This window comes from Prinia subflava, chromosome 4, assembly GCF_021018805.1.
Source record: "Prinia subflava isolate CZ2003 ecotype Zambia chromosome 4, Cam_Psub_1.2, whole genome shotgun sequence".
Lineage (NCBI taxonomy): Eukaryota > Metazoa > Chordata > Aves > Passeriformes > Cisticolidae > Prinia > Prinia subflava.
This window is the reverse complement of record NC_086250.1, coordinates 19,788,011-19,815,350: the sequence shown is the minus strand read 5'-3', so window position 1 is coordinate 19,815,350 and position 27,340 is coordinate 19,788,011. Positions and strand designations below refer to the sequence as shown.

Here is a 27,340-nt window from a genome sequence, read left to right as displayed (position 1 = left end):
GAGAACCCATCCTAATCCTGCCTCCTACATCTTGTCACCAAGTTGAAGCGGAAATTTTGGCAGCCTACACCTCCAATTGTGTTTCCGTCCTGCTGTAGGAAACATGCCGGTCTAACAATTACAGATTTCTTTAAAGTACTTCTGGGAGAGGCTGCTGCCGCCGCGGGACAGGGCTTGGGAGGGCTGGCCGAGGGTCCGCCACCCCACGCCTCTCTTACCAACCCAGGCGTCTGCGGCAGCCACGGTGCCAAACCCGCTTCTGGAGAGTCAGGTCACCGCTCTCCGGTGTGACCCGCCCGCCGCACCTCTGCCGCCCTGCGTGGCTGGCGGGACGGCGGCTGCCTTGCGGTGAGCGCCGCGCTGCCGCCCGCACCCCTCGGGGTCCCGGCAGCTTCCTGGTCCCCCCGAGCCCTCCCGGCCCGGGCGGCTGCGGGGCGGCGGCACTTACCGATGTCGGAGTTGCAGAAAGCGTCCTGCGGATGGATGGGGACGCAAGTGCAAGCCTCCACCACCAAGTTCCGCAGGCTCCAGCTGCACAGGAACACGACGAAGAAGCTCAGCCACGCCGTCATGTTGCCCCTGAGGTGCCTCCTCACTTCTGCGGAGCGGGAGGCGGCCGCTACTGCGCTCGCCTGACTTTACTCTTGCTCCCTAAGAGCCCGTGCGCCGCGGCTGCCTGCCCTGCCCCTGTCTCTCTGGCTGGCTCGGCGGGACAGTGCGGTGCGGAGCTGAGGGGAGCTGAGGTGCGGCACCGGCGCGCGGAGTTATACCCGGCTCGCGCCGCTCGCGCTCCGGAGGCGCCGCCGCGCGCGGCCAATGGCAGTGCCGCATTACCTCATCGGCGCGAGCGCGGGGCGGGGCCGCGCCCGCCGCGCCTTATAGGGAATAGAGCGGGCGCGCGGCGGGCGGGGGCGCGGCCCCGGTGCTGGCCCCGACCTCGGACCTGCCCTGTTCCCATCCGATCCGACCGGACCCGGCCCGATCCGCTCCCGGTACCGCGGGGCGGGGCGGGCCTCGCTCCGTAGCAGCTGTACCTCCCTCGTGCCGGCGAGAGTCCGCTCGAGCCCGTCACAGTCTCCCCCGGGCCGCCCCGCGGCGCTCCTCAGGGCACATGGAAAACATACGCAGGGCTTGCGGTTCTCTTGGAAAGCTGCTCCCCTTCAATCCATCTGGGCTGTTTGCAAACTGACTTTAAGCTGGAGGCATGGCACACTATTCAGGCTGCTCCAGACAGCTGAGCTTTCAGACAGCCGTCAGATAACGCACAAGTGCAGTGTGCTACTTCTTTTCCTCTTCCACAGGCAGTAGAAAGAGGATGGGGGAAAAGAAGGACAAGATCTATCTGAACTGTAAGCCAGGATTTTGCCCTGAAAGTTTTTAATCCTGCTCGGATGTTCCTTCACCACCACCCTGTAATTCCTCTTCTCTGGCCTTTCAGTCAGAAAGGGGTCATAAACTGCTAAAACCAAGCTGGAAAAAGCAGTATCTACTCGGGCACCCCCAACATTTAATCTCAAAGTATATTTTAGCAGAGCAGCTTTAGTGGAATTTAGAGAAATGTCCTGTTTGTTTTGTTTTCCTTTATCCCCTTTCAGAGCCATAAATTTCTATCAGCTGTAGAAATGTAAATGTTACAGAAGAGCTGGGACTGTAAGGAAGGAGATTTCCAGCTGCATGATACAGACAGCCTTAATATCCTCCAAAGGGGACTGAGGGGTGATTAATCACAGTATCAAACCAGTGTATATAATGTCAGAGTACTTTCCACGGGGTTTACAAGACTTAAGAGCGTCTGGTTATAAATTATGCTGGTATTAAAGGCCAGGGACCAGCTGTCCTAAATTTCTATATAGTCAGCTAAGTCTTTAGATTTACAATTCTGCTCCATCTGGGTGAAGCACAGCATGCCTACACCTTTTCTTTAATCATATTGTCCATATAAAATTAAAACCTCCTGTCTTTTGGAAGCAAAGGCTTTTATTTGGTGCATCCGCAGGCAAAAGCTTCAAGACGGGTGTTGTCAGTAGGGATCAAGGTTGCAATGCCAGCAGTGGAAAATATAAGTTCTTATCCTCACTGTGACACAGACAACCTGTGTGGCAGCTTTGCCTCTGTGCTTCAAATCCCTGTGTCATGGGATAACAGTGATGGGAAGCTGCTCAGGAATGTGCATTGGTGAACACTTTGAAAAAATCAGATGGCGCTGAGGTACTAAGGGGTCGTATAAGTATGTATGAGGTGGGGTATTAAATAGATCATTCCATTTAGACGTGTCAGAGTCTGAATCATTGGGCCCAAACCGGAATACAAGAAACCCTATGCAAAAAATACTTTAGGTACTTGGACTGTCTGTTCAAGGTACTACAAGTGAAGCTGGATCCATCAGATTGGGTGGACTGTCATTTCAGTCTCACTGAGTGTAAACAAGGAACAACTCCACTGACCTCAGCAGAGTAACACGGAAGAAAAATGAGGTGTGTCTGACACTCTCATTTTTCCTTTGTTGTTGTAAAAAGTTTGATATTCACTAACATCATGATACACCTGGCCTATCAACGTCTCAGATCAATAACTGAAGAGAAGTGGAATTTTGCCAGAACCCAACACTGGTGTAAATAAGGGAGAGCTTGGCCAACACACAACTAGATTACAATCACAGCTCCTGCACCACCACCCTTCACTCTCTGGCCAAGTAACTCCCCTGAGTATGTTTCTTCATTCCTATAATAACACCTTTCCTGTGTGTTCCAAGGAGTAACAAGCTAAATGCTTTGTAATAAGCTTTAAGCTGTTGGGTTCTTTGTAAATGCTGAGTGTCGATGATACACAGATGCAGGACACATTCAGAGGAGACTGAAAAACAAACCCTTTAGTCACCTTCTCGATTTCTGAAATGGGAGAGGAAGGGGCCTAGAAATTACTGAAGTTCCACAGGCCCCTCCAAGGTATGGAAGAAGCTTGTTTACAGTGAGGCTGACCAAGCTAGTTAAAATGACACCCAGTTCATGCTGATTGCAGGAACTAGCTCACTTTTCGGATATAATCCAGAGAAGCAGTCAGATAAAAAGGAGTGATACAGCTTGATCCAAGGGCTGGGCTCATCTCTTTGGAAGGGATGGGCTGCATGCAGGCTGTCAGTATGGCAAGGCTTACCATGATCTTCTATACCACTGTTTGGGAGATGACCTAGAATTTTTTTTAGTGCTTGTATTATCATTGCCTGGAGTAGTAGTACCTGTGTTTGGGTTAGATTATTCACCTGCTTTTTTTACACTTAGATATTCTTTTTCAAAGAGATTAATTTCTCTACAGTAGTAGGGATGCAGTTTTTTCAACCAAGACTGGATATTGTACAATAAGAACAATATTTATTTGCCTCTTGAAGACTGCACTTCACACAGAGAAACCCAAGTGTATTATTTTTGTAAAGTACAGGTAAATCATACTCAGGAAAGTTCAGTATGGCCAGTGACCTGCTCGAGGCCTTTGTTAAATAGTTTAATCTCCCTGTACACTCATTTTATCATCTGTAAATAGAGATACTCTATGTCATCCTCTGATAATATCCATTAGATATCCAATATTAGCCTCTCCCCTTTATGACCTACCAGCAAAGTGAACTCTTAAAAGCCAGGCAAGGATTCTCAGTGTTATTTATATGAAAAGGTGTCAGAGTAACAGAGAAAGTCAATGAAGGAACTGAAAGGAGAATTCTCTCTGAATTCCTCTTCTGTGCCCTATCTACTTGGGAAAAACTGCAAAGGGAAAAAAATCAAACAAAAAACAATCATTGTGCTTCTTTGCTCAGATAAAACTTTGAGCCTTATATGGCCATAAAGAAGGTAGCATTGAAAGAAGGAGAAAATAGAGACCTTGATCTTCATATGAGAAAATTCGAGCTCCCATTTATTAATGTCACCAAATAAAGAAATCTATGTTATTCCAGTCTTCCATCAAGAACACACTGCTGAACACAATTAAGGATCTCTCTGCCTTACTGAGCAGCCACACAACTTCACGCTGTGATCCTGCCGGGTCCCGCAAGCCAAGCATGACTGGGCTGGGTAAATAGTTGGTGTGAAAATTCCCAGGGAAAGCCATGTCCCGCAGGTGTTGCTGGCGGAGCACACGCTCCTTCTCCCCTCCATCCTGCCGGGATGTGCGCGGCAGTGCTAGGGGGCAGTGCACTGCAAGAGATGGCTCCGCAGTACCTAAAGAACCGATTCTTTGGGAAAGGAAACGTATTAAGCAGGGTGTCTTATTTAAATTTCAGGAAGGAGAATTACCTTCTGCTTTCACAGATACTCATATCAGTTTATATCAGGTGCATGTTAACATAATCATTGTGGTTCCACAAGACCATCCTGGAACCAGAGACAGAGATATGAGGTAAAAGCATGTTCAATTGCCTTCTGATCACATTTCCTTGTGAGGGATGCCAGCTGCTTCAGTGCAGAAGGACTTCATCAAACTACAGCAACTGCTGGCAAAAACAACAGAAAACAAAAACCAAAACCATACCAGGAGGGTGGAGGGTTGAGAAAAAGAGAGAAAGGGAGAGTCCACTATCACCAGAGAAAAATACCCTGACAAATGTCATGTGTAGTGGTTGTCACTGTAGCTAACACTCCACTTCCTCACCAGATCTTAGCTGGCTTTGACTGAGCTTAGCATGAATGAAATCAGGAGAATTCAGCCTGCAGTTCAACAGCCCTGCCACTTCCTTAATAACATCTATATTTTAAAAGCTTTTGAAGTAAGGGTAAGGGCCCTATTCTATTTTAATTTTTTGACAGCAAATTGACTTGATTCATGAGCATGGAATCTTGCCATTATCATTCCAAATTGTCCAGCTGACAAGTTGCATCCCCTTGTTCCAAAAACTTTTCTTGAAGTTGACAATTTTCATATCTTTTACACCAGCTCAGCATCATGCCCTCTAGGAGGTCTCACTGCTTTTCTGCTTTTATGCAGCATGAGGGGAAGGGTAGGTGTTTTCAGAGCTATCTGATGTCCTTTTCACAGCACACCCCTGCCATTTCATAGGACAGTAGAGAATGGTCATGCATCACATTAGAAAAAGATTCTCATATTTCTTGATTATCTGCTTCTTTTTCAGTAAATTGTTTCTTTTCTAACACTGTCCTCTGAGAAGACTTTTTGTTTAAAATTTTTGTATTTGCTATGGTTTATATGCATGAAACAAGTTTTAAAAATTCATATTAATTCCACCATTGTATCAGTGAACTTTAAATGCTATTTAGAATGAGAAGACCCCTTCTTTAAAAATGTCTTTGATTCTATAAATACATACAAAAAATTCATTTGATCTTTTTCTCTGAGGCTGCAAAAGAATTATGTCACCTTCCTGTCTGCAAGACAGACATAGGTAAAACTCCATCTCATTCCCAAGCTTTTCATTGGAGGTACACCATTAAATTTTCATCAGCTCTGACAGTTCTATACTGTGTTCAGTCCTCAAGGATCCTTTAGAGATTGTGCCCACTGAGAGCACCTAGCCTGGGTGCAGACTGTAGGCACCATGTATTTCCAGGAATATTACATTATAAAGCGTTGTGGAATATGAAATCACCCTCTCAGTAGTGTGGAGATCCTCCAGTCAGTCTGTGATGTGGCATCAGCTGCAGAAGAGTAACCAGGAAATGTCTTTTAATAGCCTTATCAAGCTGAAAATATTTCCTGCACATGACCGTGGTCTTTGGCCCAAATCCAGCAAAACACTAAGGCACATGTTCAACTTAAAGCACACAAGATGCTCTACTGAAGTCAACAGAACCATTTACATACACAAAGTTAAATATAAGCTTAAGTGCATTTCTGGACCAGGGCCAAAGGGCTCAGTACCATGCAGGGTTCAAGCCAGGAGGCTGTGAATAGATCGTCTGACAGAATCTGGGAGGGAAGGACATGATGTGATTTGCTTGGTTATACCTGCCTATGCCTCATTCCAAGCAACTAATTTTCTCTCATTTTTGTTTATAGTAAGTCTTTCCATTTCTCTTGTTTTGCTTTCCTGCTGCTGTAGCCATTTCCAAATGGAAGTTTTGATTTTCTTTTTTAAACCCTTCTAAACTGTATCAATAGCTTTAAGTGACTGAACAAAGAGATTTCAAATAGGTGAAGTGCTTCAAATGGTAGTAAGAGCTGGTGTTCCCAGAGCTTTGAAGGCTGCACTAAGTACAGAAGAGAGTGAGAGCAATTGAAAATCACTTTTCTGTTGTTCCTTTGTATGAACTCGTTTCTGGCTTATGCAATGCACAGTAATTAAAATGACTGGAATGCCTTACATTTTTAAGAGAGCTTTAAGGCAGCTGTGTGGCATTGCATCCAGCAGAGTTCATGAGCAGATTCCTGGCTGCAATCGAGGTTTGACATTTCTATCCACGTAACTTGAAGAAGACAATATCTCTGTAGACGCCTTTGAGAGTAGTTGGAGGAAGGAGGGATAGACACAGAAAAGCACTAACATCTGCTCCCTGCATCAGCTCCATGAGCAGCTATGGGGCAAGGCTTCCTTTTGATGAGACAAGAGCCTGAAGATTGAGGTGATCATCAGAGATTTCATTGCCTTCTCTGACTGTAGCCTTAATGTCCTGCTGAAATTCAAGTATGGGACAGCACTTACAGACTATCTCTCACTTTAATATCAGAATCTCGTAGTACCTCCTCCTAGGTACTGTGCAGGAAATGTCTTTATCTGTGAGAGAGGGTTTGCATTTGAGTACTGGCCACTGTGGTTGCTGTGTGTATTTGTGGGGTTCCAAGAAGCTACCTGATGTTTAGCAGAGAGCCTGGCAGGCTGGCTTGTCTCTCACAACTGTTTGCCCTCCCTGTGATGAAGTTTGGTCTGCTCAGCAGTGGTGAGGGATTATCTTGGTACTTTTCAGTCCCCCTGGCATGGTCCAGGATTTCATTTTCATCTTTTCCAATTTTTTGTTTTTACTGAAGGTGGCTGACCACTGCATCCCTGGTTTTCTCTCAACACCTGGCCTGGCTTTTCACAGTGATGATTTGCCACAGAGGAGCAGGAGAGCTGAACACAGCCTCCCTTGGGAGTAGAACTGACTGACTTAAAGACCTGGCCTTTTTGGCATGTTGAGCAGCTAGATCCTTCTTCCTTCATCTCTCTGCCCATGACCAACCTTCTGAAGGCATGGACTAAGCCTGCTTCCTCATCTCTCAGCACAGTCTTTCCTTCTCATCAGAAGGTACTGTCAGGATACAGCTGCATCCACAACCCCATGTGAGTGTAGGGAGGTAAAGATCCCAGGCAGGAGGCAGTGATTCTGTATCTCTTAGACCATGCTGAGGCTATCAGAGCTGCAGTCCCTCCATATGCCAGTCCCTAGGATGTGTCACTGGTTTTAAAGCATGTTGGAATCCCCTAAAATTGCCATACTTGTGAAAAGCAGAATGAGCAGCACCACAGGGCTTTCATCCCTCTTTCTGTTTCTTTAATGAGCCTAGAGATAGTATTGGGCTGTCAGGTATGAAGGAAAGGTCTTTTCTTTACCTGCAGAACAGGTGTAAGTGCTGGAAAAGTTGCTGTCTTGAGCTGCTTCTCTCTGCACAACCTTCAGAAACTTCCTGTAAGAATCAGCTAGTCTCTTCATCCCCATAGTGCAAGTGTTTCCAGTCTCTCACCTGAAACTGCAAATTAAGGTATTAGTTACAAGGACAGTCTCTAATGACCAGGATAGTGTCCTAGCAGGGAATGAACTCAGTGATTCCTGTCATGCATGCCAGTACATGATGTCAAAAGTGAGAAGCAGTTCCTCTATATGGAAATCCCAACAGAGATTGTTGCTCCAGCATAGGATTTTTCTTATAAATCCAAACTTTTTCAGTGCTTTTCTTCCTGTGTTCCCAAATCAGTGCTCTATTCTAAACAGTAGCTGACTGCTCACTGACATCAGTCCCTTCCTCAGACTCACTATCCCAGACAGGAGAAGCTGGGGAATTTCCAATGTGAGATTTCAAGGGCAGATCTCTTTCTTCTCTAGAGCAAACGGCTGCACTTCAGTTTCCTCCCTATTTTGGATTTTTTCTCCAAAAATCTTGGCATTCAGTGTAAGATAAAAGATGAGGAGATGGTAGATCTGCAGTTCAAAGTGAGAACTCTTATTTGTTTACTGTCTTGCTCTTCCCAAGTAATATGTTCCTGAAAGGAACTTTTCAGGTCAGCAGTTTGAGTTCCACACCTAATGTATTAATGTCAGGGCTGAAAAAATCAGTGTTTGATTTAGCACAGATGTGCAAATATAGTATTCTCTCTCCACTGAAGACAGAGGTAACAATCCACAGCCCCCCTTCCCCTTTCCTTTAATCTGACAGCCTCTATCCCTTTTCTATGCCTTTCTGAGGGGTGCTTCTGAGGGCTGTTGTAGTGAGAACTACTCAGAGCCAGCAGGAACCAGCAAGGTGTAGTGTGTATGTACAGGTTACATACCAGAAGTTGAACTCTGAAGGTTCCAAGGCTTGATCATGTACTCTGAGCAAGCAAACACCTCTCTGTATTTTCACTCTTAGTAGCTGTGCCACCAAATCTCAGAGTGCTGTCCAGGGGTTTGGCGTTATCCCAAGTGCCTTGCAGTAGGATCCTGGACTGCTCCAAAGCAGTGGTTCATCTCAAGTTCTAAGAAATTAGAGAGGTACTGAACACTTCTAGCAGTAGCAGGTGTCCAATAGCAGCTTAGCACAGCACATTCTCTCTTCTCCCTCTCCTCTTTCTCTCCCTCTGCCTCTGCCTGCCAAGGTAACTGCAAGAAGAGATTGAACTCTCATCACACAGGCCAGGAAGGCAGAAGGGCTCTCCCTAGACACCTAGCTGAGGTGAGTTAGGAAAATGCTCTCAGAGTAAAAGTTATGCAATGCATGGGAGGAATATACAGTTTTAATCATGGGATAATTAATGGAAAATAATAAACAAAGGCTGAGCAACACCAGTTTCTACCAACAGAGATATGATTCTCCAGCAGACTTTCCCCAGCACCTGACAGTACAAAAGACAGTGCATAGACAAGCATTTTATGTGTTTTCATTTTAGCTGTATCTTTAGGTTCCCTAAATTACCATGCAGCGTTTTTAAACCAAAATCTTGTTTCCTTTTCCCTCAGTTCAAGTTCAGAGGAACTGAGGGAACCATTGAGTGGAATGAGAAGGCAGGGGTGGAGGTCTGCACAGTGCCAACAAATCCTTAGTGCAGCTAGGATAGAAGGTACTCATCTGGTCTCCCTTTCCTCACAGGATAGCTGTGGGTGTACCTACTGAAGGCATTTCAGTTCTTCCTAGTGCTGAGATTGAATGAGCTATTGCTGGAGAAAACCTTCTCCCAGTGATCCCTACATAAAGTTTCTTCTGTGCCGAAGAAGCAGGATCATCAAGAAGAGCACAGTCTGCCCCATGAAATGAGAAGGAGCAAGCTAGGAAGGGAATCTTTTACTTCATTTGAAATTGATTTCCCCATCCAGAATAAAACTTCACCTTTGAACACCACATATAATGGCATCTTAGCCTAGAGAGGCTAAGACAGCATAATCTGTTTATGGATGTAAGCAGTAGCACTACAGAGATCTGGCTGGAGGAAATCCATACTCACTCCTAGAGAATGCAAGAGCTTTTCCTTCTCCTCCTGCTCCTCCAGAACCTACCTCCTTAACTTAGACAATGTTTCCAAGTCCTCAAAGGAGATTCCATAAGTATCACTGCAAACACTTTGAACAATCTTTTTTTTTTTTCCTGAAATTATAGTCTGAAGGATTAGGCATCCATAGGCATTTGGTTTTATTTTGAGAAAAGACTTTTAAAAATAGGAAGGAGAAAATAGGAAGACCTGGTGCTGCCAAAAAAACCCAATTTATTCCATCAGGCATTTCTGGGAAGGAGGAGGGAGGGCAGCTTTTAAAGCCATGCCTGTGGCTGCATGTAAGGGACAGTTCTCAAAGGATTCCCTTAATCAGATTCTGAAGAAGATGGGCTGTCTCATTGTAATTCACTCCATGTCTTATTCTAAGGCCATATGGTCTGGTCACGTGAAGATTTACAGTCTCAAATTTGCTGGCCTCAGAGAATCTGAAAGAATTATGCAAGAAATCATGTTCTGTCATAACTGAGGCCTCACACAGCCGTGCTTCCTAAGACTGCTTCTAACTCGATATATGGCCCCTCTAGGGCTTTGTAAGCCCTTCTGGGGAAGAGGGAAGGGGAGGAAAAAGGGGAGCTGCTGATCATTGCCAGATGTGAGAAGCATCCCAGCCTGCATGTGGGTGTGACGTCCGTGTTGTCACAGAGGCTGAGCTCTGCCGAGCCCCCCTGTTTCCTGTTTCCACTCAGAATCTTGCTGCCAGAGCAGGAATCCGATATCACTCTGTACTGCAGTTACAAAAGACGAAAATTATGGCCAATGGAGGGGGAAGGGGTGGGGGAAATCCTCTTCAATAGCCATGTAGGATGTCTGGGCAGGGATGTGAACTAGGCAGTAAAGTAAGTGGGAGTTTAGCAAATAACCATTTTCTTCCTTTGACTAGTGTTCCTCAGAGACCTCAGCACTCCAGTTCTCATAGCTAATTTTAGCTATTTGTGGTTGGCCTGTTCCTAATGTTCCTTTCCTATCTCGCTCACACACACTGAACCTTGGGATACTCTCTGTGGGCTGATAGATGACGTGAAAACCTCTAATCTGCAGGTCAAATATCAAAAAATGAAGTGGGATCATGAAACTGGAAGCATAATCTGCTTTTCTTCCAAATAAGGGAGATATATTCATATTAGAAGTTCTTAGCATACCAAGTTTATGAGGTTTTTTAAAAGTATATGAGGGGAATGACTTATTCTTTAAAATTTTATGGTAACCACCAAAGATGTTATCATCCCGTGGACACTGCCTTTCCTATGCAGTCTATGACTGATATGCTTTCATTGTTTTTTGGCACTGCTCTTTGTTAGAAAAACCAAAACCACATTGTCCCAAACACTGTACTGATACATAATAGGCAGGATGAGTCCCTGCCAAAGGGCATCGAGTACATGTTAGAGAGTTAACATGTTAGAGCACATGTTGAAATGAGCATAGTGGCAGTAAATGTGACATGCCATGAGTGAAGGAGTTTGCAGCATGTGGCATTCGTACTGCAGATAGCACGTTCATGGAACTCTGAGCCTTTCCTGCTTTACACTCCTGTGGTGAATTGATGCCAATGCTTTATCTGCCATGAAGTTTGCTCTACAGTTTGTGAGAGAATGTCCAGAGGCACCACAGGGAACAAAAGAAAGGTAAAAGGGTAGGGATGACTCCTCCTGTCTCAACCAAATTTTCCCAGAAACATAAGCAACAGGCAGCTTTTTTCTTCCCCTAAATTTCTTATGAATTCCCTGTCCTGACTGCCCTTCCTCTCCACATACAAATCTGTAGAGGATGCTCTGCAGGTGCAAAGTGTGTGTGCTAAGTGATGCGTGTGTGTGACTGGGGACAGTAAAAGGGCATATGGGCCCTTAGATGCTGACTCTGCTCTGTAAGAAATTTAGTTCGAGGCCTGGAAATCAGGTCACTAACCTTATTTTCAGTTGATTGATTTAAAAAGTCTTAGTGCCAGCTGAGGAATCCTGAGAAACTGATTAGGAGGAAGAAAAGGTAGTTATTATATCTCCCAAGTATAGAAAAGCGGTATTCCCTGAGATGTCAGAGGCCAGTTTTACATTATTAATTAGGCAGACATCTCTGGTTTTGTGTTGGACCAGAAATAAAACACTTACTAGGGTATCTTGGGCAAGACAGCCTGTAGCACCCTGTTGTGGCTAGCAGGAAGCAGTCAGTCTGCACATAAAACAGACCTCGTGATCTGCTTTCCTGGGAGCTCTGCTGGTTGCTGAAGGTCCCTTAATTTTTAAGAAGCGTTGGCAGCTTGTTTCACTTTCAGACAGAGGCAAGTCCTGCCTAAACTGAGGGAATGAATGGGGAGAATTTCTCCTCCCCCCCTCCCCCCCAGATCTACAGGTTGTCCTAATAATCCCTGAACAGATGGATGTGGTCATGTGAGCCCTTGAAACTCTATCTGTTTTGGAGGAGTAGTGGGTGTGGTGCTGTGGCCATGGACAGATATATGTGTTGCCTTTCACAGAGAAGCTCACTGTCCTCCAAAGACTGAATATCAACAAAATCCTTCCTGTAGGGACTTCCAGTTCTGCCCGAGCCAGCTGTAAATTCCTTTGAGGCTAAGACTAAGAAAATTGGAATCCTGGGAGGGCTTTGGTACAGTCCCAAAACCATTTCCACCGAACCTTCCCAAAAATATGGTTTCTCTGACCCAGGAATGTGAGCTCTGTAACAATGCAAAGCTGAAGTCCTAGACTGCTGGAATTAACCAGTATTAGTTCATTGCCTCATTGTGCTCCGTCTGTCTCAGCTAATATGAAAATCATTTTTCCTCTGGGACACAGACTTGGCTCCATTTTTGTGTGGCACCTGGCACAGTGGGAATATTGGTATTTGAGTGAGGTGCTACCTCTATATGAACAAGTAAAAAAAAATCATGGGACCTCTAGTTTCTTCTTTCTGCTTTTGAGTTGATTATTTAGGAGTAATTAATCATAAAGCATCTGAATAAGCACAGCAGAGCTAGCGGCTGCTTCAGCCAGGAAATGCCTGAGGAGCAGGGAAAACAGAGACTGGAGTATAAATTGCTGTAGCACAGTGGAACAGAAGGCTGGTACAAACTGGCTGAAGCAGGAGATATCAGAAATGTAGTTATGTACAGAGACTCCTCCACTGGTCCCAACAAAGCTGGAACAAAACTACATTTGCTCTACAGCAGGTGAAGGTCCAGTCCTCCAAACCCAAGACAGCTGGCCATCTTGACCACTGGACCTACCAGCTGCCTCCTCACTTGCCAGACCTTCTGCTTTTGCCTTCTGTCCCTCACCATCTGTTTGTCCTTTTATGGGAGAGGTCCCTTCCAGTTGTCACCCTCTGCATGAACCAGCTGAAATATTTGCCTCCCCTACTGGGGATAAGTTTCCTTCATATTTTTTGTGCTTCCTTGCATGATACAATTTCTTTTCTGAATGAACATTTGCAGTCTTCCCCTTTTAAACAAGAGGTTCTCGAGCGACGTAACACCTCTTGGACCAAATGCATTTCCTAAAATCTTTCCCCATGATGTTGAGGCCCCAAATGTCAACACTCTTTCTTCCAAGGATAGGGAATGTAATCCAGGCCTCCCTCCCTTGCCTGTGGTTTCTCTGTTGCAGTAAAGTCTCCAGTGAGCAGACAGCCAGAACAGCCACCAGCATGCCAGAAAGGGCATATCAAGGGTGGAAGGAAGAGTGGCTGCATCACTTTGTGTTCCAGGCATGTTGGCAGATGGTCCCTAAGGGGCTGCTGGATGCCAGAGTATATTTAGGTCAGCTTCTGGGCTACTTGAGCTCACACTGAGAGAGGTAAAGCAAAATCATGCAGCTGCACCCAACTCCTAGGGACTGTCTTCCTTCCCATTGCTTGTGAGAAAGGTCTGAGCAGACCAGAGAGAACTGAGACCCACATCACACCTCTACACACATCAACTTCATTGCCTCTTCCTACCTGCCAAAGTAGCAGGGTAGGAGTTCCAGTGAAAATTTTCTTCTGGAGTAGGGAAAATGTAAAAAATAGCCAGGTGGTTTGCTGTGCTCACACTCTTCTTTGCATCTTAAAACAACCCCACAGACTGACATGAATGATCTTATTAACCTAAATGTGCTCACATAAAATACACACAAACACAGAATTGGGGAAAGCTGTCAGGGCTGTTCCCAGCTCTGAAGCAGCCCCTTGGCAGGACTGGACTGGTTGTTTTTTTTCTCCCCAGATGAGAGGCTGGTCAACACCATCCCTAACCTCACCTCCACCCCCAAACAGCTGTTTTGCCAAAGGGTGGAGAAGCAGACCTCCTGACTGAGGGTGGAGCAGTTTGAAGGGGAGGAAAGCAGTGACTTCACTTCTTATTAAGTAATAGCAGAGTGCGTCACTCTGAAAAACAAGACTTGGGTGGGGGCAAAGGCTCTCTGCAGCACCTTATGCATGGAGGCTTCCCTTTTGTGGGAAATGAGCAGAATACACCATTCTGAAGAGTGAATTTAGAAAGTAAAAGACGCTCATAATCTTATTTAAGGAGATCCAAGAAGAGCATCAAGGTGAAAGGGCTCATAATGGTGAAAGTCATTTGGGCTAGACTTTAGAAAACACTTTCCTTCAGCAAAGATAGAGAAACACAGGGATAGATGGAGTCCCTATGAAAAAAGCAGCACACAGGTGCCAGCTTTCATGAGGGGCAGATGGCACTGTGATCTATGTACAAGTACCAGGGTGGTGATGGCAGAACAGACAAAAGTGTCTGTGGTCAGAGTTACCTGCAAGGGGACTGCTCACAGCCTTTTCTCACCCTGTGCAACTAAGCAGGTATCACAAGATCTGGATCTATCTTCTAAAAAATACTTTCCCTGCAGCTGACTTCTTCAGGGCTGCATGAACAGTCTCAGGCCAGTCTGTTATATTCTCTCTGTCTGATTCAATTTGCTTCTGCCAGGCCTGACTACTGCTGAAACAGTCTCAGGCTTGAGAGCAGTCTGGTATGTTAGACATCATTACAGGCTGTTCTGAGCAACACAAGAATTAGAAGCAGTCTGGAACTCCAAATGCTCCGAATATAACAAATATTTTCATACTGCTGATACCGTTCATACTGCTCTGAAAGTGCAGTTGCCAGAAAGACCATCAGAACAGAAGTTTCACAGTTGGCTGTGGGCCAGCTGTAAAAAGACTTTCCAAAGGCTCTGTGCAATGCCTGTGGCATCATCAGAGCGTACCTCTGGCCCCATTTGCAGTGGGGACATAACTGAAGGCACTTAATTCCTCTCCTAGGCCCCCCAGGTGGAACTTAGCAGTGTCCTAGAGTGTCCTAGGCAGTGTTCTAGAGACACATGGTGGTGTAGGGGCACACCTACCTCATTCCTCTGGCTAGCACAAGGAACTGCAGTGCAGGGCATCCGTGCTGGCGTGTGCTTCACCTGTTGGGCATTTACCCAGGGTTTTGCCTGGGCATGTTTGACCTTAGAAGTTCAGGCCGTTGGGTTTAGACCCGTGCTACCACTCATATGAGTTGTTTTATATCCAGTTTCTACACACCTTTGCATGCTGCAACCACACAGGGTGGGCACATGTCAGACGCAGTCAGGAATTCAGGCTCTGCTTAAGGAGAGGTGTAAAAGCTGCCAGGCTGCCAAGGGGTCAGGCCCTTTATTTTTTTCCTGTATATAAACTGAGACTCCAGTTTTGTGGTATCAACCTCCCAATGGCTCCTCATGCAGACTTTCACTAGATACTCATCAAGTGTGCAAAGAGCTCAAACACAGGCAATAAGCAGCTTTCCTCACCCTTGCCTCAAGTATCCGAGAAGGAAAAGATTAAAAAATAAGAAATTAATAAATGTACCCTTCCCACCAGTCTGACTGACAACAGCAAGGGCAGTTCAATTTCATTAATAAACAGAATTTTGTGTTCCAACTTCGAACCTGAGAAAAATAAATTAACTGAGTGTTCAGAGAGTTCTAGTTCCTTGCTCACAAATCATAAATGGCTTAGCAGAACAGCACTGTTTTGGAAATAAGAAGAAAAGGACAAAGGAACGTAAACAAAATAACAGGCATCCACTAGCTCCCAAAATGATACTTGCCAAAGCCCGTTCTCATTGCTTGCTGGCACAACTGCTAGAGCAGACCATTGTTCCCCTGGCCTGGACACACTCCACTCACAGCTGACAGTTCAAGGGGACTGCCACACAACTGCTGGCTATCAAAGGCTTCCTCAAACTGGAGCTGAGATAGGGTAGGAACCCCTGACCAATCCCTCTGCTTGCTGCTTCTTGCAACTATTCTAACTCGTGTAGCAGCTCCCCTTAGGTGGCTCCAGCTAAGCATCTCCCACCACTTGCAGCTCCTGTTAAGCACTCCTGATCCTCTCTGGGTTCTGGCTTTTTGTTGCTTGAAGGAAACTTCTTCAACAGACTTTTCTGGTCTTCTAGTTTGCTGTACTTTTATCAGCCAAGACTGCAAACTATTACATGAAGCTAGGGGTGGTCATCTACTCTGGCACAGCTAGTCCCAGTTTTTCACACTTCGTCATCCTCATTATCCTTATTTTTATGATGATCATGATGTTGTTGTTGTTTTCTTACACAAATCCTGCCATATGTGCTAGCATATGCTGATCAGTATTAGGCTCACCTCTAGGCTTTTTCAGCTCTTTTCTCTCCTGCTAAGACCAGTAGAGCAATCTTTCCCTATAGCTCTCCATCTTTCTGGGTCTCCTTGCTGGCCAGCCATCAAAACAGAAAGGAAAACACAGGATCTAAGTTAGTTTCTTGTATCTTGCAGTCAGCCTGAGCCCCTCATTAGGGTTCACCAAAAAGTAGTAATTGTCCTGTATAAGCCTCAGGACAATCCTTGTTTGTAACAATTTAAGATCCTAATGTCATATCTGGCTGCAGACAAATGAACTCAGAAAGGCTAAGCCATGCTAGCGAGTTTGTGAGTCCCAGTGCTTCTCCACCCCTTCCCTGTTTTCTTAGAGCAGCATTATTCCCTTCTCAAACCAGGGAATTAGTAACACTGATGGGGGAATGTGTCACCTCTGCATGCTGAGCGTGACTCACAAAGTCAATACGGCCTTAGCAGCTGAGAGGAACAATGAGCTGTGTTCTCAGTTACGCTTTTCTTGGCTGCACCATCACAGGAGCCCAGAACAAGGGCAGTGATGTCATGGCCATAGGTTTAATGTGTAAGTATCATACACAACACTAAAAGCTCTCTGTGATCTGTTACTTCCACATTAACGTAACTTGGGGCATATATACACACAAATAGTTGCCAGAGCCAAGAATAAGTCATTTGGAACAGATTATTTTACTTCAGGCTTTTAACAAGAATGCTTGTCAGTCCCAATAGGCTCATTCTGGGGTGGTAGTACCTAGCTCAGTACTGAGCTATATAATTTAGTCAAGACCTCAGCTTTTAAGACAGAAGTTTGGAATGTAGAAATGGGCAGACAAGAATCCTGCTAAAAAATAGCTTACATTTTCATGACAATTAGCCATTGTTGCAACTATTTATATAAATAAAGAAAGAGTAAGAAAAAGTTCTGGGACAAAGAAGAAAATTACTCCCAACCATTTTCAAGAAAATTACTTTGAAGCACTTCATGCACTTGTATTTGAACAAGACTTTTCTCCATTAGCCTCTGAGTCGGGAATTGTTTCCTCCTTTCGGAAATGTGCTGTGTGCATTAAGTGGTCTGTCAAAGGAGCCAGTGCAGGAGGGGGTGTGGAGCTGAGCATACAGTGACATTGTAACCAGAGGGCAGCCCCAGGGTCAGGCAGGCAGGCTCGAACTCGCTGTAACCTGCCTGCAGTGTGTGCTGATAACCGGGGCTGTGGAGTTCACAGCGAGCTGTTAGCAAACACCCTCACCCCGGGAACTGCACAGGGCTGGAGCTTGCACTGGGCTCTGAGCAGCCCGTGGCTGCTAAAAACCAGCTCAGGTCATCTGAGCTGCACATGGATGGGGCTGCAGGAGCTACGGTCTGCCTTCTGCAGGGACAGCTGTGCCAAGAGCGACAGTTCCCTGCTTTGTAAAACTCATTCCTAATGTATTGACAGGTGCCTGAGGTGACAAGGCCTGCCTCTGTCCCATGTCATGGGCCCTTTTTCATCATTTGCTGGGTTAAGCCAGGATTCCTCTGCCCAGAAAAACAGGGGGAAGCCCTGAGAATTCATAACAGAAAATCTTATCTCAAGGGAAAAAACAGAGGCATGTGTGTAGAGGCTTGTTGAACCACGCATTCTTCTAATAGTTTCCCAACGCCGAGTACCAGTGGGACAGTCACACACTTTGCTGCGTGTTCCCAACAGGCTGGAACCTTTATCTGCTGGGCAGGCTGGTGCTGGAGCCCTGCCAGTCTCCCTGGAGAGCAGCTGTGGCCCCCTGGGTTCCTGTGCCTCAGCACTGGGCAGCAGATTGGCAGAAGCTGGTGCAAAGCTGCCCATCCGATTAAATTTGTTATTTTGCAAAAGGATTTAGCTTTGCTTGTTGGTTATTACTTAAGAAAAATCCTAAGCTGGTACTTTAACCTGTTTTAAACCTTTCAAAGGGAGAAAGAATCTGGTTCCTTTTCTTCCAAGTTGTAAAACAAGGAGCAGAAAGCTCAGAGAGGGCAGAGAAAACAAAAAAGTTTTAAAACACTATTTTTCTTACATTCTTTTTATTTTCCAATCAAAAACTATGTTAAAATTTTCTGTACTAAAAGGCTGCCACATCAGAAGGTTTGCTGAACTCTGCTGCTGAAAAAAATCTGACAACAGGTCATCAGCTACCATCTCAGACATACTCCAGCTCCCACACATACCTGCTGTCTCTCCAGGGATGTGCTAGTAAGCCCATCCAGAAGGGTTTGTAGATTATAAAGATGATGAGAGATGTTCACATGTTTCATAATTTTTTTCTGAACAAAAAAAAGCAAAGGAAGCCAAATCAGATAAACCACTTATTCCAAGAAAAGCTGTCTATACACAAGATTTGCTCTGGCTTAATTGAGCTTGTAGCTGACTATTAGCTAAAACAAAACATTTTCAGTTGAGGTTTCAGGTCAGCAGGGACTGGTAGGCTACAAGTGAAGATGACTGTAAATGTATCAAAAATATTGTACAAAAGTACAATGTACAAAAGTACAAAAACTACATTTAAATCCTATTGTAATTGCAGAGTCAGGATTTGCCCATGGGAAGTGCCATACAAGGGTTGACGCTGAAATTTCAATTTCCGTTCTCTGAGCTGTACAATTTCTCAGATAATTTCTTTCATAGGAATCCTGTCACAGGATTTCTGCAATTAGCTTTGTCCTTCTGCTCAGTGGATGAACTAAGATCGTCTTTAGTTCATAGGGTTTAAACAAACTTCTGAGAGCAGAATGACTAAAATCCCTTTTGAGTTCACAGCATTCAGCAAGATATCATATCTAACTGTTTCAGAAACATCAATAACTTTGTTTTCACAGCAGGACAGTAAATATTATGTATTTTTGTAAATGAGAGGCTGTCTGCTGAAAGTGCAAAGTCAGAAGGTTTGTGTACTTGATACAGAATGACAAGGACTTGGATTTTCAGTTTCTATCATGCTGCAGCACGTTATATTCAAAGCATGGAGTTCAGGTGCAGTTGGGAGTGTTCCTTCCCTTTTGCAAGTTAGCTGTGGCTCAGCCGTTCAGGGGCTCTGGCTGCAATGCCAGCTTCAGTTGCTTCCACACTGATCAGCAGAGCCCTTGCCTTCCCACCCTGGCCCTACACTGAATCTCACAACACACACTTTCAGTTTCAGGCCTGTTCTGCAAATAGGATCAGGGAATCAATTAATGATAAAAAATAACCCTGCTTGGCCTCAGAGCACAGTCTGGGACTGGAGGCTATGTCAGGCATGCAGAAAGCAATGGACAGCCTTGTCTCAATCACCCATGGGGAATCTGGCTAACCTGGCCAGCATCACACTGGATGATGGGTGCACTGGCCAGCTCTGCAGGCAGCAGTCCATCCCTTCAGTCCGATGATTCTTGCTCCTTCTGCAGTCCCTTTCCCTCTGCTGACCACTGCCATCTGTATCCCACAATTGAGTCAGGGAGTACTGCAGAGAGCCCTTGTGAGGCTTTCACAGCCATTAATAGCCATCAGAGGATGTTCAAATGTTGCCCAGGTAATTTTCATCCTGGATTTCCTAGGTTTCTAAGCACTTGACCCCACAGCCATTACAAATATTTTATGCAGGCATTTTGTGAGCAATATGCAGCACATGTAGATGTTGTTTTCAGGAACTTGGTTTAGTAATGGACTTGGCAGTGTTAGGTTAATGTTTGCGCTTGATCTTAGAGGTCTTCCTCACCTAAAAATTCCATGATTCTGTATATCCTCATTTAAAGTAACCTGAAGTATGAGAAGAATGAGTAAGAGGGGAGATGTGTATCTGGGCAATGTTGAGGACCAGAACCAATGCTTTGTGCTTGCCCTTTATGCTAGATTATTTGGAGATAAAGGAGTTTGGAGGGACTACCAGCAAATCTTCCTCACTCTCAGAACCTGATTGTTGCTGTAAACCGCAGAGCTGAACTATCCATTGCTTCCTTGCAGAAAAGCTGCCACGTGCAAAGTGCTATTTTCTATTGGAAGTAAATGGTTACTGTGATGTTCAGCACAGGCTCCTTCCTAACCCATGACCACTGCAAATATCACTGTCTCTGTTGGACATACAGAGCATGCATGACAGGGTTTGCTTCATGTCACTGTCTAGCAAAATTCTTTTTTTGATCTCTCATAAGGAGAAATACAAAGAAGTGACAGTTCCTCTGCAAGTATTGCCATCACTAGGATGGTCTGTCTAGTTCCTCTCCAGTAGGACCCACTTCCAGACATAAGCTGGAGAAGTCTCAAGGCTTTTCTGATATCTTCATGACACGAGACATCCTTGTGTCAGCCACTTCACTTACACCCTTGGGCACTAAGATAATTTCATCAGATTGTGATATCCTCTTTGGTGAAAGTCTGTGTAACTAAAATGGCACAGAGCCAGCTACTGAAGGGGCTAAAACCTGACACAGGACTAGCTCTTGTGAAATTCACTAAAACAGCAAATTCAAACTTCAGCTGGGACATCCTTAAATAATCTCTTTTGTTTCTTTCATTGCACCTGATCCAAGCTCCTCATTCTCAGTTTTTACCCTCAGAATATCTGTGCCCTCCTGCCCCCAGTCCTACTGTTATTTTCTTTGAAGTACCTTCTGAGGCTTACCCTTTTTTCTGGTGGTGCACTTCCACTCCAGAGTCTATGGGACAGACTCAGACACACCAACTAGCTACCCTAGGGGGTCTCATGCAACAGAATGAGAACAGGAACACTGTACTGAGGTCTAAGTGACAGCAACCCACTTCCCACTTTCTGGAAGATTATCAGTAGTTCACAGAGGGGATGAACAACTAAAAGAATTTAGCAACATGCCAATCCCACTTATTCTGAGCCATGTCACTTCTTTAAAAAATGAACTTATTGGGTGACAAGTGCATCATTAAAGGCTTATTGTCATGCATGAAAGATTTTTTGTACTTTTTCTACCTGAAACGGTCAGCTCTTATTTCCCATACAGTTGCAGCTCTCTCATTTTCTTTCCAGAGGCTCCTTAAAAGCTCTGACCAACAGTTTTCCACAGTTTGATGTGCCATGCCCACAGCTCAGATTTTCTTGTTATTATGTCTGTCATTACAGCCAGCAAGATATTGAAAGGCAAGCTTGATACTTGAGTTTTCTGTAATGACCTCCCCATAGATATTTCTGTATTAATAACCATAAAAAGAATACTGCAAATAGCAGGAATAATGATAACTATAAGGTGAGTGGTAAAATTACTCTTGAAATAAGCCTTAAATTTGAACAAAATGTAGTAATATCCCTTCTTGAGAAGCCAAAAGCACTCTCCTCTTGCAGGATGAAAGGAGCTAAGGAATGTGCTGGCTGGCACTGAATCCCTGTCCTCTTGGGCCTTGGGTTTCCTGCTCCTGAAGGTTCAAAGAGCAATTACAGTCTCCAGCAAAAGTACAGCAAATGAAAAACAGATTCTCTGGCTTTCACTAAAATGCCAAGAAAATAAGTAACCAAAAAATGGAGACTCAAAGTCACCTCATTGCAGAAGGTGACTGAGCTGAAGGGAAATTTCCCTCTGTTCATCCCCAAGGCCAGAGGTAGTCCCTGCCATGTGAAGTGGGTGGTGGGAACACAGTTTGCAGACCTGTCTCCCTGAGGAGGCTCATGTTAGTGGAGAGAGATGATATCAGACAACTGGAAACTGCCTCTGGGTTTCAGCTCCTTCATTTCTTTGTTGGGGGTTTGGTTTTGCGCCTTTGAATTGGCTTTTGGAGAGGAACAAAAACAAGGTCAGGGCAGCTTCCTTCACTGCAGCAAGTCATCATATATATGGAGAGTCTTTTCCCTGAGGTTTCTTGCTTGGTATTCAATAAACTCTGCCATACAGGGCAAACTGAACAAGCCTGTCTGAAGAGAAAAGCCCTCCAAGTTGCTTTGCATCATGTTTCATTGCCACCTCAGATTACTTGAGATTAAATCCTATCATGGATGGCAGGGAGAAATAGCTAGTAACTGAGCATCATCAATAATACCAACTTTGTGCTCAAACAAGGATGCTCAGTATCCAGTGACAGTACAAGTAGATCACCCAACCAGCTTAGCAACAGGAGGAACTTCTCCATTAGGACTTAATTCTGGCGCTGTTCAGTCATACCACACTCATCTGGGATGTAGCTCAGCCCTACAGTTCCTCAAGTGTAGAGAGGAAACTGTATCCTCATAATTAGAAAGTTGTGATGAAATAATTGCTAAGGATTTCTTTGGCCATCTTATATTACAAATTGATGCTTCCTCTAGTTTTCCTTACTGTCTACAGAGGAAGAAGGAATCCATTCTCTTCTAACCATATGGATGTGTAATTCCCCTTAACCTAACAGGAACCCAAGAGAAAATGAATGCTAAAGAGGACTGGCAGGAACGACTGAATGAATGAAAGGCCCCCTTATAACAGCTCTGACCTGGATGTGTGAGGTTGTCTTAATCCCCAACCTCCTGCTAACAAATATGGGCTACAGGCAGAGAGTTTGGATATGAAATATCCAAATCTAGAGCCAGGCACATTTGGAGAGTGAATGGGTTTTTCAATCCTATCTTTTCACACCAGGAAGAAGGACTGGTAGTCAAAACAAAATTAAAAATTAATTGATTTAATTTGTTCACCTTTTGAAACTCTTTCAGCCTATCTGGGGTGGGGAAATGAGTCTGTTGTAGTTATATGTTATGACAGAATTCCAGGTAATTTTTCCTAGAAGAAGATGCTTTGAGTTAACATCATAGTTAGACAACCTAAGGTGAGAGTGGCCTTTTCTCACTGCACTTTGGTGGGTCTGTAGACATTAGCTGGCAGTATCAGCTCACTGTGTCTACCCCAGACCTCATCCCTTCTCCTTAAACTGCACAATCTATCTAAATTTCAATTTTTGTGGGCAAGGAAAGAAGCAATAGCAGAGTGGGAAAGCAACAGTTTTGAGGCTTCCAGCACAACAGAGCCACACTATCTTCCATAAATGCCTAATTCCAGTTTGAACACAGTCTTTCCTTGATCAAGCCCATATTGTTATAGACAGTCTTTTTGGAGAATCTCCATGAAAGAACTTAGGAAACAATACCCCCAGTGCTGCTTTAGCAATGCTTAAAATGGTAACGCTCTGCTATCTTCTAGGCTCTTCAATGCCAAGGTTGGAACAAAGGACTTCTAGGTGGGTTAAAAATCAGCTGGACCACAAGACTGAGAAGGTAGTGAGGATCAAAGCTTAGCATCTGCTTATAGCTAGTAATAAATGGTGTGCACAAGAGGTCGATCCTGTGGTCCATATACTTCAACAACAACCTGGATAACAGATGTGCAGCCTCAGCATGTCATTGGAAAATGCAAAATTATGACAACTGACACAACAAATGACATCTTCAACCACAAGGCACCTCAAAGATTTAAGGATTGTAGCAATAGAAACGTCAGGAAGTCCACTAGAGAGAAATGCCAAGTTCACCTGAGCTGGAATGACTCCCTGCATCCCTAAATGATGGGAGGGAATGGTTGATATACTGAAAGTCAGGAGGTTACCGTGAATTTCAGGCTGAATGAGCTGATCATGCACTGACACCATAAGGCAGCTGTGTTCTGCACTACATGAGGAGCAGCATGGCTGGCAGATCTAGAAAAGTTCTTTTCCCTGGTACCTGACTCTGATGAGGCTGCATAGGACATGCTGTCCAGTCTGGAGCCTGGACATTGCAGAGGGATGGGAGGGAACTGGAGAGTGTCTGGCAGAAGTCTACCTCTCTGACCAGAAATGGTCAGAGGCATGGAGCACACGATTGACAAAGATGTTTTGAGGCATTTTAAGGCAGGTGAAAGGAGGGCTAATCAAACAGCCTGCAGCTGCCTGTAAGCTGTAATTACAAGCACAACAGATCCGCGTGTTCCTCAGCAGCATCAGATGATACAACATTGAACAGGAGCCACAGGAGCTGGACATTAAGAAGGAAATTCCTATAAAGGTAGTGCAGCACTGGAACAGACAGGCCACAGAGATCATAGAATTTCCAATTTAGGCAGTTTTCAGGATGCAGCTATTCAGGGTTAGGGCTGACCAGATGATGTGCTGGCAATAGTACTTCTGTGAATAATTCTGTGGGTAGAGTAGATGACTTCTACAGCTGTTCCAATCACAATATCTATTGTTCTGTGATTCTTTGCAGTCACTTGTCAGTGAATTTGACAAGGGGATTTCCCGAAGTTCATTGTACAGATGGAGTTATTTCCTAGCAGACTTAGATCATTGAATGCCTGACAGCTATTTTTCCTCTAAAATATGGTGAGCAGCATTATAGCTAGATTTCATCATGCCGAGCAACATGATTCCCATTTATTATTCTGACTCTAAGTCAGGCCCAGATCATATGTACATAGAACTTGAGTTTGAGATGTATGCTCTTTGGGACTAATATCAGCTGCACAATCAACATCTTCTCTAATCAATCCTTGGTCAGAGAGGACCTCGCCAGGCAGTAACAAGGGATTTTAAAATCTTACACTTAAGTGAGGTTTTGAGAGCAAGCTCACAACATCCTTGATGGTCAGAGACACCTTTTGGATTTTCACTTCGATTTTGAGAAGCTATAAAGACATTTCAGAGGTATTCAGCTGCAGTAGAGATGTTGCCACAAAAATCCCGAAACAGAATTGATTGGCTTCAAATAACTTACTGTCATGTAAAAATACTCTGAAGGCCCATATGCCTATGTCCCAGATATATATGCACCATACCTGTGCAAGAAAAGGTTCTTATTCAGGTGTCAGTAATCATTCCTTGCTGTGACAGCTAAAATGTGAGTGCTAGGTCCTCTTTTTACCAATGTAGTCTCTTTGTCACAGAGTAGTAACCCGAGTGAGTCCTGGATACAAACACACAACAATGACAAACAGCCAAAGTCTAAATCTGGTAACTGCAGCCCACATTTCAGTCAATGACTCTTTAGTTAAAAAAGGCTGACTAGTACCAAGGCAAGCTCAAACTAAAGTGGTGTGTTTTTACAAAGAATTTTTACTCCACTGTTTATGACTAATGTATCAAAAGGACTCAGAGCTGCGAGTTAATTTGTAATAGTATTTGTGAATCAGAAGAGGGACAGTCTTGTGGTTATGGCTGGACTGACATTCAGGATGTCTGGGTCCAATTCCTAGTCTAGCATAGATTTTCCTTTGTAAACTTTGGCAGGCTGCTTAATCTCTCCTCCTCAGTTCCTTGCCTACAAATTTTTTCCTCCCCTTGGCTTTTTGGCCGTCTGATTCATTTTAGTTGTGAAGTATTTCTGTAGTTTCTGACATCCAGGAAAGTACAGAGTAAAATGTATGATGTAACAAACTATGCTTTGAGCTGCAAATACCTCTAAAACAGCCTAAAGTATTTAGGCTGATGGTATTTGCTTCAAAAGCTAACAAACATACACTTGAAGAAACCAGCCTGGACAAGTAAATGGTTAGCAAGCAGAACTACATTCAAAAGTAGTTGTTTATCATTAATTCAGTTAAATACCTGTTACTACTATTACTTTTGAAACCAGTATCAGCACAGACATATTTACTACCATTTCATGCCAACCCATTTTAAGTGACAGTACAGGTTCCCATTGGTATTTCTATCTAGCTGTATTATATTAAAAAACCAAGTATTGGAGTATTTTCTGATCATCAAATGTGAAGCAAGAATTCTATGTCTGACATTTTAAAATATTCTTTACAAATTGCAACATTCAAGTGCTTATCAGTGATGTCTCCCAGGGATGATACCTTTACCTTTCAACATAGAAAATAGTTTTAAAATTGAATCTACTGCTGATTAGGTTGCTTTGCAAAACCTGAAGTTTTTGGAGTTTGACTGAAATATCAAGAAAATACAAAAACAAATGTGGGCATAATTATTTCTGTCTTACTGTCTCTTGTCAGAAGAACTCTCCTGGCACCAGGAGGTCTAGATTTAAATAAAATCAAGAGTAAACAAGTCACATTTTATTCACTTGGCTCTTTGGACCTCAGAATAGAAACACATGGATCTAAGGGTGTTAGAACTAAAACTTATTTTTTATTCTACCATCAGAGCTCCATAACCTTACAGACATGTCAAAAGGTGTCCTCCCAAAAGAATGGAGCACAAATATAAACACAAAATGGGAGATTTAATTGAAAAACAACAGTAGACTGTTGTATGTGTGTGGAATCAAAGGGAGGAGGTAGATATCTACAGAATTAAATATAGAGATGCCAAGAGAAAAATTCTGATAAAGAAAAGCTTCTGGTTTCCTATCAGAAATGCAATAATCAGGGTAAAATCCATGTACACGGCATATGAGTTTTTAGTACTAAGCAAGAAAGACAGCATCTACAAAGTCCAGCAATGCAGTCAGGTGAACCCTCATTGAAAATGGTCTTTGTGCATGCCAGGCCTCTTTAGTTCTGAACTGGGGAAAACCACAGGTTGGAGTTAGTGGGACGATGTCTGTTCTGGGAAACAGCATGAGCTGGAAAGTTCTCCAATGGTACTAAAGGGCAGCAAAACCAGAGAATGCAGTGGGGCTTTGGCCTCTACAGAAGATAACATGACTGCATGTAAAACAGCTGCATATGCATTAGCTCTGCCTGCAACACAGAGAAAGATCCCAGCAGAGGTCATTGTGCCCAGTAAATTGCAGCTCTTCGTTATATACAGCTCTGAATGCAGTACTACTACCAAATTCACATAGCTGTACCCCTGTAGTTATAAATCACAAAGCCTGAGGGGAAAATGAGGAAGCCCCTGGGGAAGTTTTGAAAAATTAGAGGTAGGAGGTGATGGACTCAATGACTTTCCTAAGACTTGCTGTACTATGGTGAGAAAGGCTTATAGAGATTTTGGACAAGCATGCTGAATTCTGAAAAAGCATTACAGAGCCTCTACAATTTTTCAGCTTTTGGCAGAATCTGAGGTCCTATCAGTTGGCCACTCTTCTACGCCTTATGAGCTGAGGACGATCTTTTCCCCTGAAGCCTTTGAAAGCCGTAAATAAAGTAAATATTCCTTGGAAGCAGCATTCTCCCCTTTCTTTAGTTATGTTGAGAAATACAACAGATTCTCAT

At 44.1% G+C, this 27,340-nt stretch overlaps 2 protein-coding genes across 3 annotated transcripts in view; one reads left to right on the top strand and one right to left on the bottom strand.

Moving 5' to 3' along the window:
• Positions 1 to 814, bottom strand: part of TIMP3 (TIMP metallopeptidase inhibitor 3) — a 37,564-nt gene extending 36,750 nt beyond the window's left edge. Inside the window, exon 1 of the mRNA XM_063395772.1 lies at positions 449 to 814. Coding sequence (XP_063251842.1) covers positions 449 to 572 — 124 coding nt within the window. The 5' untranslated portion in view covers positions 573 to 814. The remainder of the gene's footprint in view (positions 1 to 448) is intronic.
• The window catches only part of SYN3 (synapsin III), a 246,575-nt gene that overhangs the window by 155,375 nt on the left and 63,860 nt on the right, over positions 1 to 27,340 (top strand). The gene's annotated exons all lie outside the window — the stretch shown is intronic.